Below are 21,657 nucleotides of genomic sequence, written 5' to 3'. Positions count from 1 at the left end.
TATTATAAACCAATGCTACTTCAATAAAAAATAAATGAAAAAAAAGAGTTCCAAATTATAGGTACATTATTTATAAAAGCCCTTTGAGTGAGAAGGTAATTTTTCTTTCTTATGCATAATTCTAACAATACAGGTGATATAGGACATAAACTCTGATGAAGCAAGTCAATAAGCTCTGAAATCCAAATGAATATATTCCATCTGAAATGGACAGGTTGTACAATTAATTCAATGTATAACCAGCAGCACAAGAATTTTTATCTTAATGTAGACCCTCAGAAGATGAGCTGTGCAAAGGATTCAGAAAACAAAGGCAAGAGGATGGCCCAAGCACACAGCCATCCAGGGATGCCCAGTGCAGGGGCCAGAGTCTCACAACCTTACTACATCCAAGGTGGCATCCTGACACAGAGATGCTCAGAGGCAAAGCTCAGCGAGGTCAGAGAACCCGGGAGATGGAGCAGGTCTGGGAGGGAGAAGGAGCTCCTGGGAGGGTGTGGAGGGATGGGTGGTGGGCCAGAGAGGGAGAGCCTGAGATCAGGATGCAGGACCAGAGGAGGAGCCAGGAGAAAGGCAGACAGACATTGGAAATAAGAGAAATAGTGGCAACAACGCAGGCAAAGCATGGAAGGGAGGGTGTGAAAGGCACAAGGAACTGAATCACTTTTTCCATGGCTCCTTCAAATCCCCTGAGCTGGTTGCTTCCATCTTGAGAGGCGTTTACAACCATGCTACTCAAAGTCGGTCCTCAGACCAGAGGTGTGAGCATCACCTGGGCGCTGGCTTGCTGACTCTCTCCCCCACCTGCTGCTGCTGCTAAGTTGCTTCAGTCGTGTCCGACTCTGTGTGACCCATAGACAGCAGCCCACCAGGCTCCCTCATCCCTGGGATTCTCCAGGCAAGAACACTGGAGTGGGTTGCCATTTCCTTCTCCAACACGTGAAAGTGAAAAGTGAAAGTGAAGTTGCTCAGTCATGTCTGACTCCTAGCGACCCCCTTGTAGCCCAACAGGCTCCTCCGTCCATGGGATTTTCCAGGCAAGAGTAGGAGTGGGGTGCCATTGCCTTCTCCGCTCTCCCCCACCTAGACCTACCCAATCAAAACCTGAACGTTAACAAGAGTACAGGTGATGCTCAGTCAAGTTTGAGATGTACTGGCTTAAAGTGGTGCTTATGACGATAGGCACTGACGTGAGATAGATCTGGGTTCCAATCCATTTCTACCTTGACCCTACAATATGTGCCCTTAGGCCTTAAACCTCAGTTCTCCTCCTCTGTAGAATGGAGATAATGATAGTATTATGTCTCAGGGGCCCTGGGAAAACTTAAGCGAGGTCATGTAAGGAAAAGCATGGCCTTAAGGCTGGCAGACAGTAATGATATTATTTTTGTTCATCCCTTCCAGCTGCCTTGGATAACAGCTCTGTTCTGTCTGCGTCTGAGCTCCTGTAGGGAATGAGTTCACTAAAGATGGGGAACACGCAATCAGTCGGGCGATCTGTACCCAGGTGTGCAATATTGAGATGAAACCCTCAACACACACGTGCTGACATGAACCCAGGGCTGGGACACGGGCCAGTCAATGACCCACAGCAAACAGGAAAGCGCTTTCTTTGTGTATACAAAAGCCAGTTAGAAATGGGTTATGAACTTGCTTGGGATTAAAGGATCAACTTTCAGAAGAGAATAAGCAAGTAACGAGGTGAAATACACCCCTCTTTCAAAACCTCCTGCATCAGTGCATGGCCGTGAGAAAGTGGGACAGAGATCCTTTTGAACCCACATCCAGCTGCTGTACCCCTCCTTTGGAGGCCAGCAGTGCAAACCACCCTGAGATGCTTCACCCTAGGGATGAAGTTTAATGCTCAGGAAAAGCACCTAAATCAAATCACACCACGAGATGAGTTTCTTCATTTTCGGCAAAACTCCAATAATGAAGTGGCTGATTTCATCGCACGCACCTTAATTTCCTGTGTTGGCAAAAGAGCACATACAGAAACCCCAGCAGGCTTGTAATAGGAGGACAAGTCTTTCTGCTTGCATTATTAGATATGGGGGAAAAAAAAAAACAACAGAACTTAGAACATAGAACACCCACTTCTGTCGTGAATAATAACAGCAGCAAGAGTATTTTGTGCAGCTAAATTCTGATATGCAGAATCCACAGATCATTTCAAGGGATCCAAGCAGCTCACATCTGCAGACCAGCCACTGTGCAGTGGGTGCTGGAACCCAGGTGCCTCGTTGAACACCCCCTACAGAGGAAGGGGGCCCCAGGACACGGTGTCAGGGCCCCATGGGATAAAGCACAGGCTTAAGTCAAGGCCCCAGAACCCAGAGGCAGAAGGTCAGAGGAGGCTTCTGGGAAAATCTCCTTTGAGATCACTTCCCTGGCAAGCAGGGGAAGGCAGAATATTTCAGGGAGGGGTCCCAGCAAAAAGAGTGGCATGAAAGACCCTGAAGGGGAGGCTGAGGAGCTGGGCTTTGGCCTTTAATCAGTGGGAAACTATGCAAAGTTTGGTTTTTGCTTTCCTCTTGGTTTGGCTTCCCTCGTGGCTCAGATGGTAAAGAATCTGCCTGCAACACGGGAGACTGGAGTTCGATCCCTGGGTTGGGAAGATCCCCTGGAGAAGGGAACCCACTCCAGTAATCTGGCCTGGAGAATTCCATGGACAGAGGAGCCTGGCAAGCTACAGTCTATGGGGTCGAAAAGAATCGGACATGACTGAGCGACTTTCACTCACTCACTCACTCCTCTTGCTTTAGCAAGGTCATTCTGAGGATGGACAGGACAGCAGAGAACATGGGGCAAAAGGGTGACGCCATCATCCAGGTTAGGGGAAGGCGCAGGGAGGCTCAGGAGGTGTGGGGGCAGAAGCATCCTTTCAGAGACTGACTCAGCTGTCGTGGTGACCTATGGAGAGTGACCAAGCAGCTTCCGGCTCAGAGTTAAAAGCTGCAGGAAAGTTCCAGATGGGGGAATTCGCCTGGTCACAGGGCAGCCCCCAGACTAGCGTATTAATACTCTTGGCAGCAGAGAGCTGCCTGCGGTGGTCGCTCCTGCAGCTTTCCATGCAGCCTCTGACCTGAACACTGCTGCTCTCAGCCAACAGCCCTCTTCTTTGGATATAGTTTCTGAACTGTAAAGTTGTAAACAACCTTAGGTATTGACAAAGATTTTCATTCCGAATGGAAATTCAAAAATCTTATAGTGGTTACCAAGAAACAAGATGTCCTAAAAGTACCAGCAGAGCTATCTGTGTGCACTGAGTACAGGAGACATCGTAAGCTGGGCGCTTTGACTGAATGCTGTTTTGAATAGTAAGTATCCTTGTGGCTCCAGAGTTAGCATTTCCTTGGGGGATGACGAGAACTGTCCAGGAGGAAACAAGATGAGCAAACCGCCTCTCTGTGCCCACCTGTGTCACCGTCTCAGAGGACAGATAGGATGATTACTCCTGGCAGGACACCCACTACTTGGCTTCCCAAGAGCTCTTCTGGGCTGATGAAGAGAGGCAGTCGCAATATGCCTGGTTTATGCTGCTTTGCCCTGGGATTGATGACTGCTACCCTGCAGTTTTTCTCAGCAGGAACACCACCAGCATTTCGGCCAGGGCCATGCTTTACCTTACCACATGGGACTGTCCCCCATTACCAGGCATTTACAGTCATAGCCACATCCCCTCAAACACCATCCACAGTTGTTATAAAAGCCAGAATCACCCCCAAGCACTTCCAAAAGCCCCCAGGGTTGCGGTACTCAGTCTGATTGAGAACCATGGCAGTACTCACTGATGAGGCTCATCTCTATAAATATTCTGTTTTTCTACCTGATAAAAATAATTACTGCCCCTACTGGTCCATCTGATACAGTATAAAGAAACCATCTTTAAAATAAAAAAAACAAAAACAAAATAAGGAACCACCCTTTTTTTTCAACACAAGCAAATCACCAAGCTAAATTACAAACAGACCACAGCTGTCTCTAGAGCTTTACAAGAATGATATGGCATTATTTTCTTGGAGAACAAAAAAATGAAATACAGCCCCAAACCTAGAAACTAGAGTGAGAATTTTTTTTTTATAAATAAATAAATCCTGAAACATCAGAGGTTCTATAAATTAAAGAATCAGAGTACCAAGGTAAAGAACCCTCAAAACAAAGACCATGCAAAAGGAACACTGATGATTTATATTGGGTTGGCCACAAAGTTCGTTTGGGTTTTTCCATAAGATGTTACGGAAAAACCCGAACTTTTTGGCCAACCTAATATTTCCACATGGATTAATAATAGGAAAGAAATAAAACTTGACCTTCTGAACTCCACCTCCATACATGTGATACAATGATTGAAGTACTCTGTATTGTGAATATGCTATTAATTCCAAGGCTTCAAGTGCTTAACGTTTAGACAGGAGTACCTTCTAGACCGTAGGCTGAATTGTTAGTATCAACCTTTCTGTAACCATAAAGTAAGTTATTTTTCTTTTAATAAAAAAAAAAAAATCCAATCATTCTGAAACCAAAAACATGCCCAAGGGTACCTACAGAAGTATGCAACAACTAGCACATACTGGCAGGAACATTCCAGCGTTTGACATCTACAAATCCTTCAGAAGCATGCTCAGACAAATGATACTTAAAAAAAAAAAAAAAAACTGCATTTAGATTTATAGGAAGGGTTTTCACTTACTTCAAATTTCTGTACACTCCTTGTTCCTCTAAGTTAAAGGGGGGGGAAAAAATCACACTGTAATTCCTTATTTTTCTAATTAAAAAAATAAAACACGTTATATCCTCTAATTCGGCTTTGGTTGTCCTCAAGTATTCTCTGTGTGTCTCCTTTCAAAGAATACTACTTTCAAATTCTAAACAAAAAGCAAAATCTCAAAAGTTAGCCCAAGGAACACTGTACAAAATCAAATACTACAACGCAAACAAGGTAACTGCATCTATCAGAAGTGATGACTCAGAAGAGGATAAATTTAGAACGGTGCTTTCCAAATGGCGTTTGGGTGCCAAATGCAATAAAACAGGTGAAGGCTACATCCCAAAAGTTTCTCCGAAAAAAGACCGCCAAAATATTATCAACAAGTGTCTTCTTTTTGAAGCTGTCGGTCCCCTGGTGTCCTTGACGCTGAACTTCCGCAATCTGGCCTTGGTGTGGCCATCCATTCCTGGGTAAATCCAAGTAAAACCTGAGGACACTTCAGCCTCTGAGGACGCTGTCAGAAGCAGTGGAGCAATTCCACATGGGACGGGCCTTTTATGGCCTGAACTGGGAGAGCCTTGATCTCAGCTCATCTACCAGAAATAGCTCCTGAAACTCAGAGGGGCCCATCAGCTGTTGCAACAGGCCTGGCCAGTGGCAACCTCAAGTGCAATGAGAACTGCCACATTGTCTTTCAGCTTGCTTTACAGAGAAACTAAAAATGCAACAGCCATCTCCTGAACGGGCTACAACCATACAGAACTGAATAGGCAAATGTTCTTCTAATGCTAGTCTTCGGATTATAAAAGAACACAAAACCACTGATAAAGCTCAGATACCAACATTCAGAAAGTAACATACACATACATGTATAAACAGTATGCTATAAAGGCACACGTCTCTCTACAAGTTTACACGTGGTGCGGACATCTGTGGGTTTCTCCCCACTTCCAAAAAGAGAAATTTCCGATAGAAAATGAGTCATCAGAAGAAAGAATTGCCCTGGAAAGAATTTCTCTAAAACAATACAAATATTTTGTCTTAAAACCAAAGACCATGCTCTGAATGGATGGATCTCGCTTCAGATGGAGCTCAGGTTGTAAAGCTCACTCAAAGACCAGAAGAAACTTAACTAAGGGGCGACAAAAAAAGAACTGTCGAGCACAACCACTTCTTAAAAGGCTATTTATGTTTTTTTAGGTATTCAAACTAATATTACAACCCTGCTTATAAAAATACTTACAACTATGGGTGTCCTTGTCATTGGGAAGACTAACAGAATCTCTTCATCTAACTTCAGTATAAAGCATAGAACTCAGAATTCTGTGCTGCTCAGGGGCAGGCACCTGGCTGCTAATTCTCTGACCCTCCAGCTGCACCAGTCAGCAGAGGCTCCCAGAGCAGGACCTGAATTCCGGTTAGTCATTAACCCTGCAGGACAATGCCTCTTTCTAAACAGACAGTCCTGTGGCCAGGGAAGAAGGCAGATACCCTGGGCAGCTGTAATGATTAAACACCGGCTTTGTGACTGTTTTGCACAAGGGTTAAAGACGCTTGGTCCAAACCAAGTTTTTTAATCACCTCAAGATGACAAACAAAACTTCACAGCATGACTCCTTCTTCCTAATCTCCATCCCCATGGGGCCTCACTTTATTTTCCCTTCAACCAATTTTGCTTTTTACCCTTTTTAAATTTTATTTGACTTTGCTTTATATATTTATAAATGCTGCTTTAAACTCCTCCTGGAGCAAGCAGGGTAAAAACAAAAACTTAGGTGAAACAATTAACTACTGAGGTCTTTCTTTTAAGAAAAGAGGAGACAATGAATCACTGCTACCACAACGATGCAGGCTTTTTTCCCAAAACAGGTTCACTCCCACAAAATAAACATCTAACGTTTGGACACCTCTGAGGTTATTGTTTCCTGCTGCAACAGAATTGGCCTAGCTTAATGCATTGGAGTCTAAAGATTAATTCTTCTCAAGTGCATCTTTTATACATGCTTTGTATCTTTGTTCAAAGTCCAGTTAGTTCTACCTGTGCAATGTGTTTAAATACTTTCCTTTTTTTTTTTTCTGACTGCATCCTGAAATTAGGAAACTCTTGTCATACACACTTCTTTCCCAAACTATGACAGTATCAGAAATGACATGCATGGCAGCAGATTTAATGATATACCCATGAAGAAAAGCGAACATCACATTTTATAAATATAAGAACTAGACTTAGACCTCTCCAAGATATTTGATAATTATTTCTCATTTGCTATTAATACTAGAATTATAATAACCATATGGTAGTCTATCATTCTCACTACTAACTTCATTATATCAGCTTTAGCATGACTTTTAATCTGGCTTTTGTGGGCTAATCTAAAAACTATGACTACTCTTAAGAGAAACTACCTTCTATGGAAACTATTTTATAATAATAATGAACATGTGGAAACCAAAATTAAAACACAATGCTTTTACAATCATGACAAAAAATATTTTGATACAAACTTAACATATACAGATTCAGTATGCTGAAAAATTTAAAATACTGATAAAAGACAGCCAAGGAGACCTAAGTAAACAAATACACATACACTCTGCTCATGGGTTTGAAGAGTCAACATAGTATAGATGTCAGTTCTCCCCTAAAATGATCTCTAGATTTAATACAATTCCTATCAACATGCCAGGGAGAATTTTTATTAGAAAAAGATAGGCTTATTCTAAAATTTATAGGAAGAGAGGCAGGCGCAGGCCTTAGTGTAGCTAAAACAATCTTGAAAAAGAAGAATAAAGTGAGAGTAATCTATCCCATATTAAGCCTTACTAAAAAGATATAATAATGGATTAGAATAAAGAAACCTGAAATAGACCACACAAATATAACTAATTTTTGACATAAGACACCATTTCAACAAATGGTTCTGGAGCAAATGGACAGACATAGACCAAAATAAACAAACAAAACTTTTACATCTAATCTTCACACCTTATATAAAAATTAGCCAAAGTGAGGCATTAGGGGTAAAAAAAAAAAAAAAAACAGGAGAAAATCTTCAGGATCTAGATGAGTTCTTGTTCTCAACACAAAAAGCACTCAGTGTCTTAGACCTGGACTTCCCTGGTGGTCCAATGGTTAAGAATCTCAGGTTTGATCCCTGGTCCAGTAAGATCCAACTTACTAAGGGCAACTAAGCCCATGTGCCACAACTACTGAGTCCACGCTCTAGAGCCCATGCTCTGCAACGAGAAGCCAGCACAATGGGAAGCCCAAGCACTCCGGCTCACTGTAACTAGAGAAAACCTACGTGCAGAGCAGCCAAAGCAGCTCAAGACCCAGAGCAGCCAAAATTAAAATAAATAAAAATTTTAAAAAGAATATAAACCAAAGTTTAAAAAAACACAACTCATAAAAGTGAAAAATCATGAATTAGATTCATCAAAATATAAAACTTCTGCGTTTTCAGAAGATCACATTAAGAGGATGAAAAGACATGCTAGGGGATGGGAGAAAATATTTGTCATTACATATCTGAAAAAGGAGAACTATATAGAACACAGGAAGAACTCTCAAAATCAACAGCAAAAAAAAAAAGAAAAGAAAAAACCCCAATCAGTCCAATTAGAAAATGGGCAAAAGGTACAGTGAGGCATTTCACCAAGAAGATGAAAGACAAAGACAAATGGCAAATTTCACGTTGAACATGAAAAGATGTGCAACACCATTAGCCATTCAAGAAACGCAAATTAAAACAATGAGATATTCCTACACACCTATCAGAATGGCAAACATTAAAAAAAAAAAAGAAAAGAAAAAAACTGACTACACCAAGCGCTGGCAAGGAGAAACTCGGCCACACATCGCTGGTGGGGATATAAAATGGCGCGGCTACTCTGGGAAAACAGTTTGGCAGTTTCTTTGAAAACTAAAGCTGCCAAACCAAACTACCATATGGCCCGCCAACTGCACTCCTGAACATCTATTGCAGAGAAATGGAAACTTATTTTCATAAAAATCCTGAATACAAATGTTCATAGTAGCTTTATTCACAATAGACAAAACCTGGAAACCAGCCAGATGTTTTTGATGGATGAACAGCTAAATAAAAATTTGGTGTGGCCATACCATGGAAGTCTGCTCAGAAATAAAACGGAACAATCTATTGATATCTGCAGCCACCTGGAAGAATATCCAGGGAACTGTACTGAGTTGAAGAAAGCTGATCCTCAAAGTTTAGATGCTGTGTGGTCGCACTTCTACAACATTCCCTGAAAGCTAACTGTGCAGACGTGGAGGACACAGCAGAGGCTAGGGCTAGGGTGACAGGGCTGTGAGAACAGCGTAAATAGTTCTTCCTCTGTCCTACCAACTGCATCAAACCCAGTACCCTGGTGATGATCTTATTTTATTTACAGTTTTGCCAGATGTTACCACTTGGGGTGAATGGGTCAAAAGTACACAGCGCTCGCTCGCTCTCTCTGTAGTAATTCTTATAAGCACATCTGAATCTATTATCTCAAAATTAAAAGTCTAAACATTTTTTAAAAATCTACTTCAAATGAAACTTCCAAATGCAACCCATTTGTAACTGGGTTACTGACCATAATTGTACTCTGAGTAAATCTAAGTGGATTTGCCTGTCATCAATGCCACCCTAAGAAATTCAAATTGGAAATGTTTCTTTTCCCTTACAAGATGGAAAGTCATAGCCCTAAGTAAAACATTTCATACAGAAGAAGAAATGGAAAGCATTGCTTTCCAACTGAGCATGTTTATATGGCTGGTTGTCTGGATGCTGAAAAGAGCCATCTCTAATTCCTGGGGCCTATCTAATAAACAACAGGATCCCTCCCCTTCAATTTCAGCAGTTCAATCCACTGCGCAACCTGATTTTCAAAACCTGATCAACCTGATTGAGAAACAAGAAAACTCTTCAGAGAGGAAGGTGACCCAGCCATCTCAAAATTTCATCCCACTACAAACACAGAAAATAGGTTTCTAGAGTCAAGAGTTCTATAGCCTTGGAGGTATCATTCTTGAAAATAAAAGGACAAGATCAAAATCTAGCCTTCTGCATGGTGGGACAGGACGTCTGAGGGTCCTTCAGTGCTCTTTATCCTCTCAGATGCCAGAACGTGAAACTTAGATCCAAAGGAGTATGGATATTCCTGGGCTTGGGCAGCTCTTGTTCAATGAACCGAAGTTGTTCAATGAACCGAAGACAAGCTTCATCTTATACCTGCATTACGTGGCTTCCCCAGAGCTGATCCTTTCTAACACAAAAGTCCAGCATGAGTTAGTTTGGCTCTCAGGGCCTTTGGATCTAACTTCCTCATCACTCATCTTCCACAACCACTGTCTCCTCCCCCCACCCAACCCCAGTCCCTCCCCCTTCAGGTTTACAATGGGATTCCAGCTTCCTCCACATCTGAGGAACTGCTCCCCAACCATGGGCCCTCCTGGTGGACCTGGCCTCTATAAGGCATCTGACATCCTCTGCCCATTTCCACAGCCACCAAATCTCTGTTTCTCCCAGAGTGAGTTCTGTAACCCCCTCAGCAGAATTCCAGATGGCGCTGATTCCCTGGAGTTCAGAAAACCAGGATATGAGACAGGAGACAAATGATGCTACGCTCCTCCCCTCCCACTGTGACCCCTGGCTCCTGCTTTCCCGGCTGATCACAGCCTCAGCCCCAGACCCTCCCTTCCAGCCAGGACCACATCCTGTGGCCAGGAGCTCAGCCTTCCTCCCTGCTTCTACTTCCTCACCCCTTCTCTCAACTGCCTCTAGTCAGAACTACTGCAAGAGCCTCCAGCTGTGTTTCCCTCCTCAAACTCATCCTCTTCACTCCTTCCAGAATGTGTTTTAAGCAGCCTGACTGACTGCATCACTCTGGGGGTAAATCTCCCAACTCACTCACCAGCAGTTCTCAGCATGGACTTGGCTCCTGGTGTCTCCCTGGGCAGCCAGGTACTTCTCCTGGATGGAGGCTCATGTGACAAGTTCTGAGAATTCAAGGTTCTAGAAGAGTAAATGTAAGCATGTCCCCACAAAAGACTCACTTTCACCCTCCTGTAGATATTCATCAGGAGGAGGGGAAAGGGATCAGGTTACACATGAATCCTGGGGCAATTGCACTTGACTCACAAGAAGACTCTTGAAAGTCCCTTGGACTGCACGGAGATCAAACCAGTCAATCCTAAAGGAAATCAACCCTGAATATTCACTGGAAGGACTGATGCTGAAGCTCCAATCCTTTGGCCACCTGATGGCGAAGAGCCTACTCATTGGAAAAGACCCTGATGCTGGGAAAGATTGAGGGCAAGAGGAAAAGGGAGTGACAGAGGATGAGATGGTTGGATGGCATCACCAACTCAAAGAACATGAGTTTGAGCCAACTCAGGGAGATAGTAAAGGACAGGGAAGCCTGGCATGCTGCAGTCCACGGGGTCACAAAGAGTCAGACACAACTGAGCGACTGAACAGCAGCAACAGAGATGATCTCATGGACCCAGATCTGCGGTGACTTACTCTGATGGATGTGTGGCTGATAGCTGTGTGATTCAAGAGGATTGCATGTCTCATTTTATGACCAACTTCACATTTGGATACATCCAGGATCCTGTGACATGTGCATACAACATCTGTGTGCTGGTGACAAACAGGGGGTTGACAGGGGCTGGCCTGGTGGGTAATTCCAAAGTCCCTACTGTGACTCAGCCCCTCCCACCTCTTCAGTCGTATGTCCCAGCACCCCTCCACCCCAGAGGCGACAACCAGAAACCACAGTGACTGGGGTTGCTAGATCCAGGCTGGTCTCAAGAATGCCTTCCCTTCCTTGTCACTTAGAAAATCCCTCATTATCCTTTAAGGCTCAGCTGACTCTACTTCTCAATGAGCCCTTCCTAATGTGCTCCGTGAATTCCAGCCTCTAGACTGTTCGTGTCCAAAGGGCAGGGGCCCCGTCTGTCTCTGCATCCATGGAACCCAGCAGTGTCCGTCACTCCCTGCACATAATAAATGTCTGTGGCATGCCTTTAGGTCTCTTTCTAATTTTAATTCAGCGACATGCTCTTTTTTTTCCAGGAGTAAACCAATGGACACTGACTACCCCTCTGGAGTTAGAAAGTGCCAAGAGTGACAAAGTGGCTCCTCACTTTATAGGCAAGGAATGAAGTGGGTGGAGCCAGCTCATAGGCTTTTGGCAGAAGGCTCACTGTCCAGTTTTCCCTCCATGAAGCACCTATTTCTGAAGAGGGGGACGTCAGAATTTCAGCCAGAACTGTCAGTGCGCAGAAAGCAAAACAAAGTTCTCCACCTGACTGCTCCTGCCTTCTGCAAAGTTCTGCTTTCTAAATGGCAATGAACTTGAGCAATCAAGAGAAGTATTTGTTTAAGCCGCTCCTTTCCAGGAGTTGAAAACACTAAGCACCAGGGTCTGAAGTCTGTCCTTGTTTCTGCTATGATGGGACCAGCCTTGGAATCACTTTCTTTTTCTCCATATAACTTGGGAAGCAGACTTGGAATCACTTTCTTCTTCTCCATAAACTTGGGATTTCGACATCTGTGAGTAAAGACCAAAACATACCTCGTCATCTCTTAACACCTACACTAATACACCCCCATGACTCTGAGCTTGGGCTGCCTGGACCATGGACAAATAAATTTTACTGTGGGTAGATTTTTTAAAAGCAAAAAGGGTTTTTTTTTGTTGTTGTTGTTAACAGTATTTTTCAACCAATAAAGCACCCTCTCCCAGTTAGTCTAAATCAATCAATCAATGTCTGTCTGTCTGTCTCTCTCTCTCTCCCTCCCTCTCAAAGCTTAGGGAGAGCTTCATTGGTTTGGAGGACAATATTTTGAGCTCCAAGGTCATGTGTAGGTCACTGGCTTCGAACACCAGATGAGCAAGCCAAGCCCTCTCTCCCAGGCTGCAGCTTCAAGAATGATGGGTGTGGAGAAATGCGCAGCAGGAGCAGAACTGCTGGGCTCATGGTCCAGATGAAATGTGAGTTTGCTGGGAGCAAGGGGGAGGCCTGGCCCATGTTTTATGAGTCCTGGCTGCGGGCACACAGCCTCTCAGAGGGCTGGACCAGCATTGCATTCCTGGACACCGCACTCAGAGTCTTGAGAGTAATCGGAGATGTACAGAGTGTGACCTACTCTATTTTGGCTGCTATAGATTTAAAAGTATGGGACTGCTGTCGATTCATCGCATGGCAGAAATGCAGAGGTGGCTTCTCAAGTGGGGACACTGGCTCAGAGGGATATGATACAGCAGTGCCGGGAGGCTCTTGCACACGAGAGAAGACTCAGAGACTCTTTCTTTTCCATGAGGGGGCTGACATCACAAAGCGTAGCACCAAAAGGGGTTCCCTTGAGAAATATCGTATGACATCCCTTATATGCGAAGTCTAAAAAGAAATAAACACATGAACTTACCGACAAAACAGAAAGAGACTGACAGACTTAGAGAACAAACTTATGGTCACCAGTGGGAGGGATGTGGGGAAGGGATAGTTAGGGAGTTTGCGATGGACATGAACACATTGCATATTTAAAACAGATAACCAACAAGGACCTACAGTACAGCACAGAGAACTGTGCTCGATGTTATGGGGCAGCCTGGATGGGAGTTTGAAGAAGAATGGATACATGTGTATGTATGGCTGAGTCCCTTCGCTGTTCACCTGAAGCAATCACAACATTGTTAATCGGCTATATCCCAATACAAAATCAAAAATCAAAAAACGGGGTGGGGGAGAGGGGGTGGGTTTCCTTGGCTGACTCCAAACAACAAGAGAGAATGGACAGCCCTGATTTCTGCATGAAACACGACATCCCTGTGGTCCTCCTTGGGGTGCTGTGTAAGAGTCCATCTCTGCACCGGGTTACAGAGGAGAACTGGGAGCAACACCCAGACTCCAGAGATGCACTGAGGACACAAAGAACCAGGGCTGCTTGCTCTGTAACCACGTCCCCCGGCCTCTGCACACCCCATAACCCCATGCAGCCCGAGGAGGGGGCACAGTGCCCACCACTGGGTTTCCAGCATCACGATCCTTCTCCTTCTCCTCCAGAAACACAACTCTTAAGTGATGGCTGCACACTTGGGCCAACCCACAGAAGCCTAATAAACCTGTAATAAAGCGGAACCACAGTACAATAATTCTATAAAGCTGAACCACTACATGTTGTAGCTTCAAGTGTGTCTGTGGCTCCCGCTGGAGATCCTGGAGGCACAAAGGGTGGTGACTTCCTACCCTAAGGGTAACCCAGACACAGCTGATTTGGGGGCTGGGGTGACAGCGCTAAGGAGGAGAGTGCTGTCTGGACACGTCTAAGCTTGGGAGAACAGGGTGCGGGGTTGGGGTCAACCGAGCAGGCAACACGGGGGCAGGGCTGGGCAGGGGTTGGGAGTGCATGCGGGTTCAGGAGGAGGAATTTCTGGGGTAGGTGGGCGATGCTAAAAACTGAAAAGTTTCAAGAAAAGAAAATAAGGGAACGATATGGAGACCCATTGATTAAGTTCCGAAACAGAATTCACTTTCTGATCGTTCTCATTTCACAGCCTCAGGTGACAACTTGGTCTCAGTCCAGAGGCCAGAGAATTGCTGGACTAGGCTGACCCAAGGTCTGGTTTGGTTCTAAAAGCCTGAGATTCTGTGACTCTGAGGCAAAGCACTGTCTCACAGTCACCAGAGAAAACTGGAGAGAATTATGAGAAATAGATGGTGGAAAGGGATCCAAGGAGAGATCAAGTGGGTCAGCACCAGGCATTCAGGAGTGAGAAGTATTTATGAGACAGCAAGACAAGAAATAAAGATAAAAACCCTGGATCACACCTCAGCTCCCTCAAACAGGGACTCGGTCTAGAGTGGACAATCCCTTCAAAGACCCCAAAGTCATCTGCTGGACTTGTTATACCAGCGTGGAGTCCTTAGTAGCATGCATGGGGAAAATTCCCTTTAGAGGCTCTATTAGAAATGTCTGGTAACCTCATCTGTGGGATGGACCACACACACCACATCAGAGCGAAGAGAGGAGAAACATGTTGGCAGATACATCCTCAAAGGATGATGCTCATTTAGGAATTATTCCAGGTTCTCCCAAGTCCTTAGTATGGCCCACATTCCCACCTTGGTGCCCTGGGAATGTGAACTCCACCAGGACAGAGATTTTTGCCTGCTGTGTAGATGATTTCATTTCTGGTACCCCAGAACGGTGCCTCACTCACTTCAGTCACTCAGTCATGTCCGACTCTTTGTGACCCCATGGACTGCAACACACCAGGCTTCTCTGTCCATCACCAACTGAATGGCAAACCACTTCAGTATTCTTGCCTTGAGAACCCCATGGACAGTATGAAAAAACAGTGCCTGGCTGGTAAAGAATCCTCCTGCAATGAGGGAGACCTGGGTTCAATCCCTGGGTTTGGAAGATCCCCTGGGAAAGGGAAGGGCTACCCACTTCAGTATTCTGGCCTGGAGAATTCCATGGACTAGTCCATGGGATCACAAAGACTTGGATATGACTGAGTGACTTTCACTTTCAAGACACAGTAAAAGCTCAATAAATGTTTGTTGGAAGAGAGGGATGAATAATATCTATTTTACAGGGAAAGTACCAGACAGAGTTTTTATAAAGTAAAAAGGTTTTTTCATTGCCCCTCACTGCTCACCCCGCAGTCTCTGGTCTGTGATTACAGTCCTGCTCACTTCAGCAAGACAGTTTCACAAGCCTGAATTAGTTCACCTCCTCTCCACATACCAAAATCTTTGGGGAAGAGTTTCCTTATTAGATGAGGCCTGATTTCCCTGCAGGGCTTCCTGGCAAAGGCCTCAGTGCATTCTGATCTTTTAGCATCACTTATGCAAATCCATGGCACCTGGGCTCCCGGCACGGGGAGGCCTGGTCTGCAGGCCTTTTTGTAAGCTAATTGCCTGGTGAGCCCTGAAGACAAGATTGCTTTCCAGAGTCACACTCCTAACAGGGCCCTCCCTAAATATTTTTTTGCCGATGGCCAAGTGGGCAAGCTTGGCTTTTTTCTCCCTAGAAACACGATCCTGCTTTCTATACCAACAAGTATTAATTCGAATCCCCAGTGGGCAGTCCAGGATATGAAAATTACAGTAATCTAATCTTGTAGAGGAAGACGCATGAATCATCATTACACGGTCTGACAAAGAGCTAAGTGATTAATCCCAGGCTGCACAGAGGCTGGGGTCCACAGCCATGGCTTCCTGGGGTCTATAAACCAAACAAGCGGACCCACCCAGCAAACATCAGAGAGGTGACAGCATGGCTTTCATCCCAAGGGCACACGCTGGAAGTCTCATCATTGTTTGGAAAATTCTGTGATTGAGGGGCCAGAGGAGCTGCAACCTGCGGCTCAAAACTCTTGTCTTATCTTCTAATTCCAGCATCAACTGCTTAGGCTCTGAGGTTTAATTTTAAGTAGAAACTGGGAGGTTTGCGGAATAATGGCTTCTCAGCAAGTGACTGGAAACCCCAATGGACTCAGGGGAAAACAAAAGACTATGCCCAAGACAAGACAGGCCACCAACCAGGATGTACTCTGCACCACATCACAGGAACCTACCTCGCTGAAGGAAGGTCCTGACCTTGTCCTGAAACTTTCAGAAAGAACACTGGAGCTCCCAGCTTCCACCCAGAAACCACAGCCCCAACGCCCTGGGAAACTTGGTCAGGGCGTCCACAGCCCTGAACCATCACTCCACTCTTTTTTCCCCCCCTTACTTTTTCTCTTACACAGCTGTGTTCAATTTTCTGTCCTTGGGGTTTTTAAAGGAACATTTATTCTAGGGCCAGGATTCTCCAGTTTTATGGTTATACAACTCCCTCCCAGGGCCAAAGAATGTTTGAAAAGCCTAAACCCGGCAGAGAGAGTTAGTAATAGTATCCAAATGAAAGTGAAAAGTCCAGACTTGTTCCAATTTCGATTCAACCGCTTACTTGATTATATTGTACCTTCTGTTTGCCCTTCAAGATGCTTGCTACCTACTGTTTTTAAGTCAGACTACAAGGAGGGTGTATATATGTCTGTGTGTGTGCGCATCTTTGTCTCTTTGTGTGTCTATGAGGGCATGAGTGTGTCTGTCTCTGTGTGTATATGTCTCTATGTATGTTTGTGTGTGTCTGGGACCAGGTAAGGTACAGAGAAGTCCAAAAGTGTATTTATATTCTTCCACAGTTACTGTTTCCTGCTTGATGGTAAGTTTTATTTGAAATAAGACATTCATCATAAATTGGATTGAATAAAAGATCACAAAGAATGATGCCTGAAGGATTTTTATGGACTTGTTTATTTTTCCTGCAGAGAAAGCCAGACAGTACTAGGTTTTTGGTAGTAGGACAGCAGGGTGTTTTTTTTTTTTTTTTTTAAGAACCCTAGTTTTTACTTAAACAGTCAAACTAGCGGCATTGTTAGCTAAAATGCCCGAACCTAAGTACATTATCAACATTCAAAAAGCAGAGACCACTCCCCTCACCAAACATATACAAATATACACACACACCCCAACCCCACCAAGAAGAGCACAAGGCCCCTAACAGCCCGTGAAATGCTAACGAGGCTTCTAAATACAGCCAAATGGAGTAATCTCAGAAAATCCAAAAGTCCTTACCTGGCTTCTCCTCTCTTCCTGTTACCTAGAGTCCCAAACCTCAGAGAAATCTGCCCAAAGGTTCTGTCTACATAAGTTCATGAACATCCTTTTTTTTTTTTTTTTGGCCCCCTGGAGTCTCCCAAGGGCCAGCTGCCGGCTTCACACACACCCCGTCTCCTCGATCTGATGGACAAAGCAAAGTTCAGGCTCCCGGGCTGAGGTCTGTGACACAGCACACACCACTCACATGAGAGGTCTGGCTGCAGCCCAAGGCAAACAAGATGATTTTGAGAAACAAAGTTATTTGCACAGACCCACCCTTGCGCAGAGAAAATGGAATCAGTTTTCCTCCATGGATGGATCTGAAATGCTGTCAGTAGCACCTGCTAAATGCAGTCTGGTCACCTGCAAATGATTACAAGACACCTGGACACTAACCTTGAGACTTGAGCATGATGAGGAACCAGGGCAGGCTGTTCTCAGGGGCCACAGTGAGCGGAGCACACCAAGGCTTTCTCTTTTGACCATCTCTCGCTCTTTTAAGATCAAGATAATCAACAGTGCCCTTTAGCCCGGCCTTGTAGGCAAAATGACAGGTTAAGGTTCAAATGATTCCTTCCAGATAACCAGACTCTAATTGTCCCATAAGTGGAAGTTAGTAGAGATCTCTAAACCCAGGGCAGAGGACAGCTAAAAAAAACAACAACAACAAACAACAGATTCTGGACTCATGGTTTCTTTGAAGCTGGTGATTTCCTCAAGTAGAGCAAACTCCTGATAATGATTTCCCATAATAATTAAAAACCCTGTGGATCTGTGCTTGAGAATAAAGATGCTTCTTTCAGAAGAAGATTGTTTTCATGAAAGTAACCCTGAAAAATTCTTCCCTCAAAATCCCTAAACTGCACACCCTCTACATGCACAAGGAAATACAACCAAACAACAAAAACCACATCAAAATAAGTTTTCAAACCACACATACAAGGAAAAAATCCTTACAAGAAGGCTTTTAGCAGAGCTTGAAAAACCAGCGTATTTTCTCATATCATGCCAAGCCAGTTAGGAAACACTGGGTTTTAAAACTAAGGTTTTAGAATCAGCCACTTACATTCCATATAAGAAAAGGCAGAAATGTGAGCTGAGAGAAGTCAGATAAAACTTTAAAAATCCGACTTACCAAAGTGTGCAGGGCTGCACACACACACACTCCTTGTAAAAGAGAAAATAAACACACAGACACAGACACACATACACACACACACACACACTCATTCTCACTCTCTCTCTCTCTCTCTTTCCTTGTAAAAGAGAAAATAAACACCACTTGGGCTCATCCAAAATGCATAGTCTTTAATCATGGTCTCGAGACATGATGTTTGCCCCGAATATCCAAAGTGCTTAACAGCCTAAGGAATAGTCCAAGTTCTCAAGAGAAGGTTGTTACTTGAAGGACCATGTGTCTTTTTTTTTGAAGAAGAAGAAGAATCTTTTTTATTACTTTTATGTACAGAAAACTCAATAGTGTACACTCAGCCCAGCTTGATGGCCAGCTCTTTGGCCTTCGCCTTTTCTAGCTTGGCGATGCGAGCCACTGACTTCGGCCCCAGGACACTGCCTCCCCAGTGACGACGGATCTCATCGTATCTGTCATTGTAATTGGTCCTGATGGCTTCCACCAGCTTAGCCAGGACACTCTTGTCCTCCGAACTGACTTGTGCGAAGGCTACGGTGGTGCACGTCTTCCTGTGGACCAGGCGCCCCAGCCGGGCCTTGCCCTTGATGATGCAGTAGGGAACCCCCATCTTGCAGCACAGGGCAGGCAGGAAGACCACAAGCTCAATGGGATCCACATCATGAGCGATCACCACCAGCTGCGCCTTCTTGTTCTCCACCAGGGTGGTGACAGTGTTGACCCCTGCTTGAAGGACAGGTGGCCTCTTGGTGGGGGCATCACCTTTGCCAGCAGCTTTCTTCTCAGCTTGGGCCAGCAGCCTCTGCATCTTCTCTTGCTTTATCTCTAGTCTGTACTTGTGGGCCAGCTAAAGCAGCTGAGTAGCTGTTTGTCGGTCCAAGGCCTGGGTGAATTGGTTAATTGTAGGAGGCACTTTCAGCCGCTTATAGAGAATAGCCCTTTGCCACTGCAGCCGGATGTAGCGGGGCCATTTGACAAAGCGGGTGAGGTCCCTCTTGGGTTGGATGTCCGGTCCAATGCCAAAATTCTTGGGCCTCTTCTCGAACAAGGGGTTGACCACCTTCTTGGCCTCCTGCTTCTTCACCATGGCCGGGGCCACCTTCTTCCCCTTGGCCTTCTTTCCCTTCGGCATCTTGAAGGGCTGGTGTAGGGAGCGGACCATGTGTCTTAAACAGTTGCTCTCACACAATCTAAATGAATAAAGGAGTACTGGGGAAAGAATGCACTGATGCAAATGGTAAGGCCCACGGTTCATATACCTTTGAGGCTTTCTAGCTGCTAGTGATTTGTGTACAAGGATGACCTGCCTGGAAATGCACTCATTCTTCACCCTCAAAAGTCCAGCTGCCCATGTGGCATTCCGATAAATAGGCTTACGAAATTGTACCAAACTCAGGCACTCCTAGGTGCACCTTTTGAGAAAACCACCCTGTTCCCTCCACCTCGCTTCAGGATCGGCTGTAGTCTTGGGAGCCCCAAAGTTGGGATCCACTAATGTCTGAAGAGCTGTGAGGCAGTGATGTAGGCACAGCCAGGACTTTGCTCTAAAAAGTCCTACATGGCCTCTATTAACAAAAGCTTGTAGGATGTCTTTTCTTTTTAATCTGATTTCAAATGAGGATTATTTGTTTTTAACTTTCTTAATTTTTCATTGGAGTACAGTTCATTCACCAAATTAGGTTAGTTTCTCGTTATAGCAAAGTGATTCAGTTATACATATACATATATCCTTTTTCAGATTCTTTTCCATTATAGGTTATTTTAAGATATTGAATATCATTTCCTGTGCTATACAGTAGAGCCTTGTTGGTTATCTCTTTTATATATAGTAGTTTGTACCTGTTAATCTCTAATTCGCAATTTATCCGACTCTCTTCCCCTTTGATAACCATAAGTTTGTTTACTTTGTGAGTCTATTTCTCTTTGCAAATATGTTCCTTTGTATCATTTTTTTAGATTCCACATATAAGTGATATCATATGATATTTGTCTTTCTCTGACTTACTTCACTTAATATGATATTTTCTAGGGCCATCCATGTTGCTGCAAATAGCAATATTTCCTTCTTTTTTATGGCAGAATAATATTCTGTTGTATATATGGACCACATCTTCTTTATCCATTCATCTGTCGACGACCATTTAGGTTGCTTTCATGTCCTGGCAAATTGTAAATGGTGCTGCTATGAATGATGGGAGGCATGTATCTTTTCACAGGAGAGTTTTTGTCTTTTCCAAATATATGCCCAGAGATTGGAGTGTTCAGTCATATAGTAGCTCTTGTTGTTGCTCAGTTGCTCTATTTTTAGTTTTTTAAGGAACTTTCACACTGCTTTCCAAAGTGACTATACTGATTTACATTCCCACCAACAGTGATGGAGGGTTCCCTTTTCTCCACACCTTTTCCAGCTCAAATAAAAGATCTTTTAAACAATTCAACCTAAATTTCAAAAAAATCATGTCAATAAAATCATTCTCTCAGCTTTCTCCCAATCAAAATAATAAAAGAAAATCAAAATCATCAGAGGACAAACAGTACAAAGTCTGAGGACCCTTCTCTGGACTCCAGCCCAGCACCACCTTCCTGCCTCACCTCTACCTACAATGGGTAGTGTCCCAGATACAGGAATTACACCCATAAGAGTTGGCCCCATGGAAGAGATGACCTCAAACCCTACCAGCACTTGGTGTTTCAGCCAAGCAGGAAATGATCCAGGAGCAATTTCCCCCAGAGTGTGGCTCATCAGAATTTCTAGAAACAGCTGCCTCACTGCTTCCACTGCTTTTCTGCACACCCCTTCTCAATCCACTCTGGTCTGGGGTCCCCACCTCTGAACTACCATCATCCTGGTCACCTGGGCTCAAGGACCCCACCCTCTCCCACTTCCTGCCTCCTTGGCTGGCTGCCTCCCCTCTACCCCATCCCAACCTGAGCCTCATTAACAAACTCTTTCTCTCTGTTGTCATCCTTTCAGATGAACTTACTTGTTACCTAAATCCCATCTATAGTCAAGAGTTGCTCCTCAGAGTTCTGGCATCATGTTCAACTATCTACTTACTACCTCTTTGGGATATTCGACAGGCACCTCACTTTATATGTCCACAGCAGAAATCTCAAGTCTCAAAG

General features: G+C 44.4%; 1 protein-coding gene and 1 pseudogene across 1 annotated transcript in view; both read right to left on the bottom strand.

Annotated features, from left to right (window-relative positions):
• SVIL (supervillin) overlaps positions 1-18,540 on the bottom strand; it is a 185,943-nt gene extending 167,403 nt beyond the window's left edge. The window contains 1 exon segment of the mRNA XM_040248038.1: positions 17,778-18,540. Coding sequence (XP_040103972.1) covers positions 17,778-17,793 — 16 coding nt within the window. The 5' untranslated portion in view covers positions 17,794-18,540.
• A 275-nt stretch (positions 18,541-18,815) lies between these two features.
• LOC120869016 lies at positions 18,816-20,163 on the bottom strand (annotated as a pseudogene).
• Positions 20,164-21,657: the final 1,494 nt, after the last annotated feature.

The sequence above is a fragment of the Oryx dammah genome, unplaced genomic scaffold (genome assembly GCF_014754425.2).
Source record: "Oryx dammah isolate SB20612 unplaced genomic scaffold, SCBI_Odam_1.1 HiC_scaffold_10, whole genome shotgun sequence".
Lineage (NCBI taxonomy): Eukaryota > Metazoa > Chordata > Mammalia > Artiodactyla > Bovidae > Oryx > Oryx dammah.
Note: the sequence above shows the minus strand (reverse complement) of the source record. Positions and strands in the feature narration are given on the sequence as shown.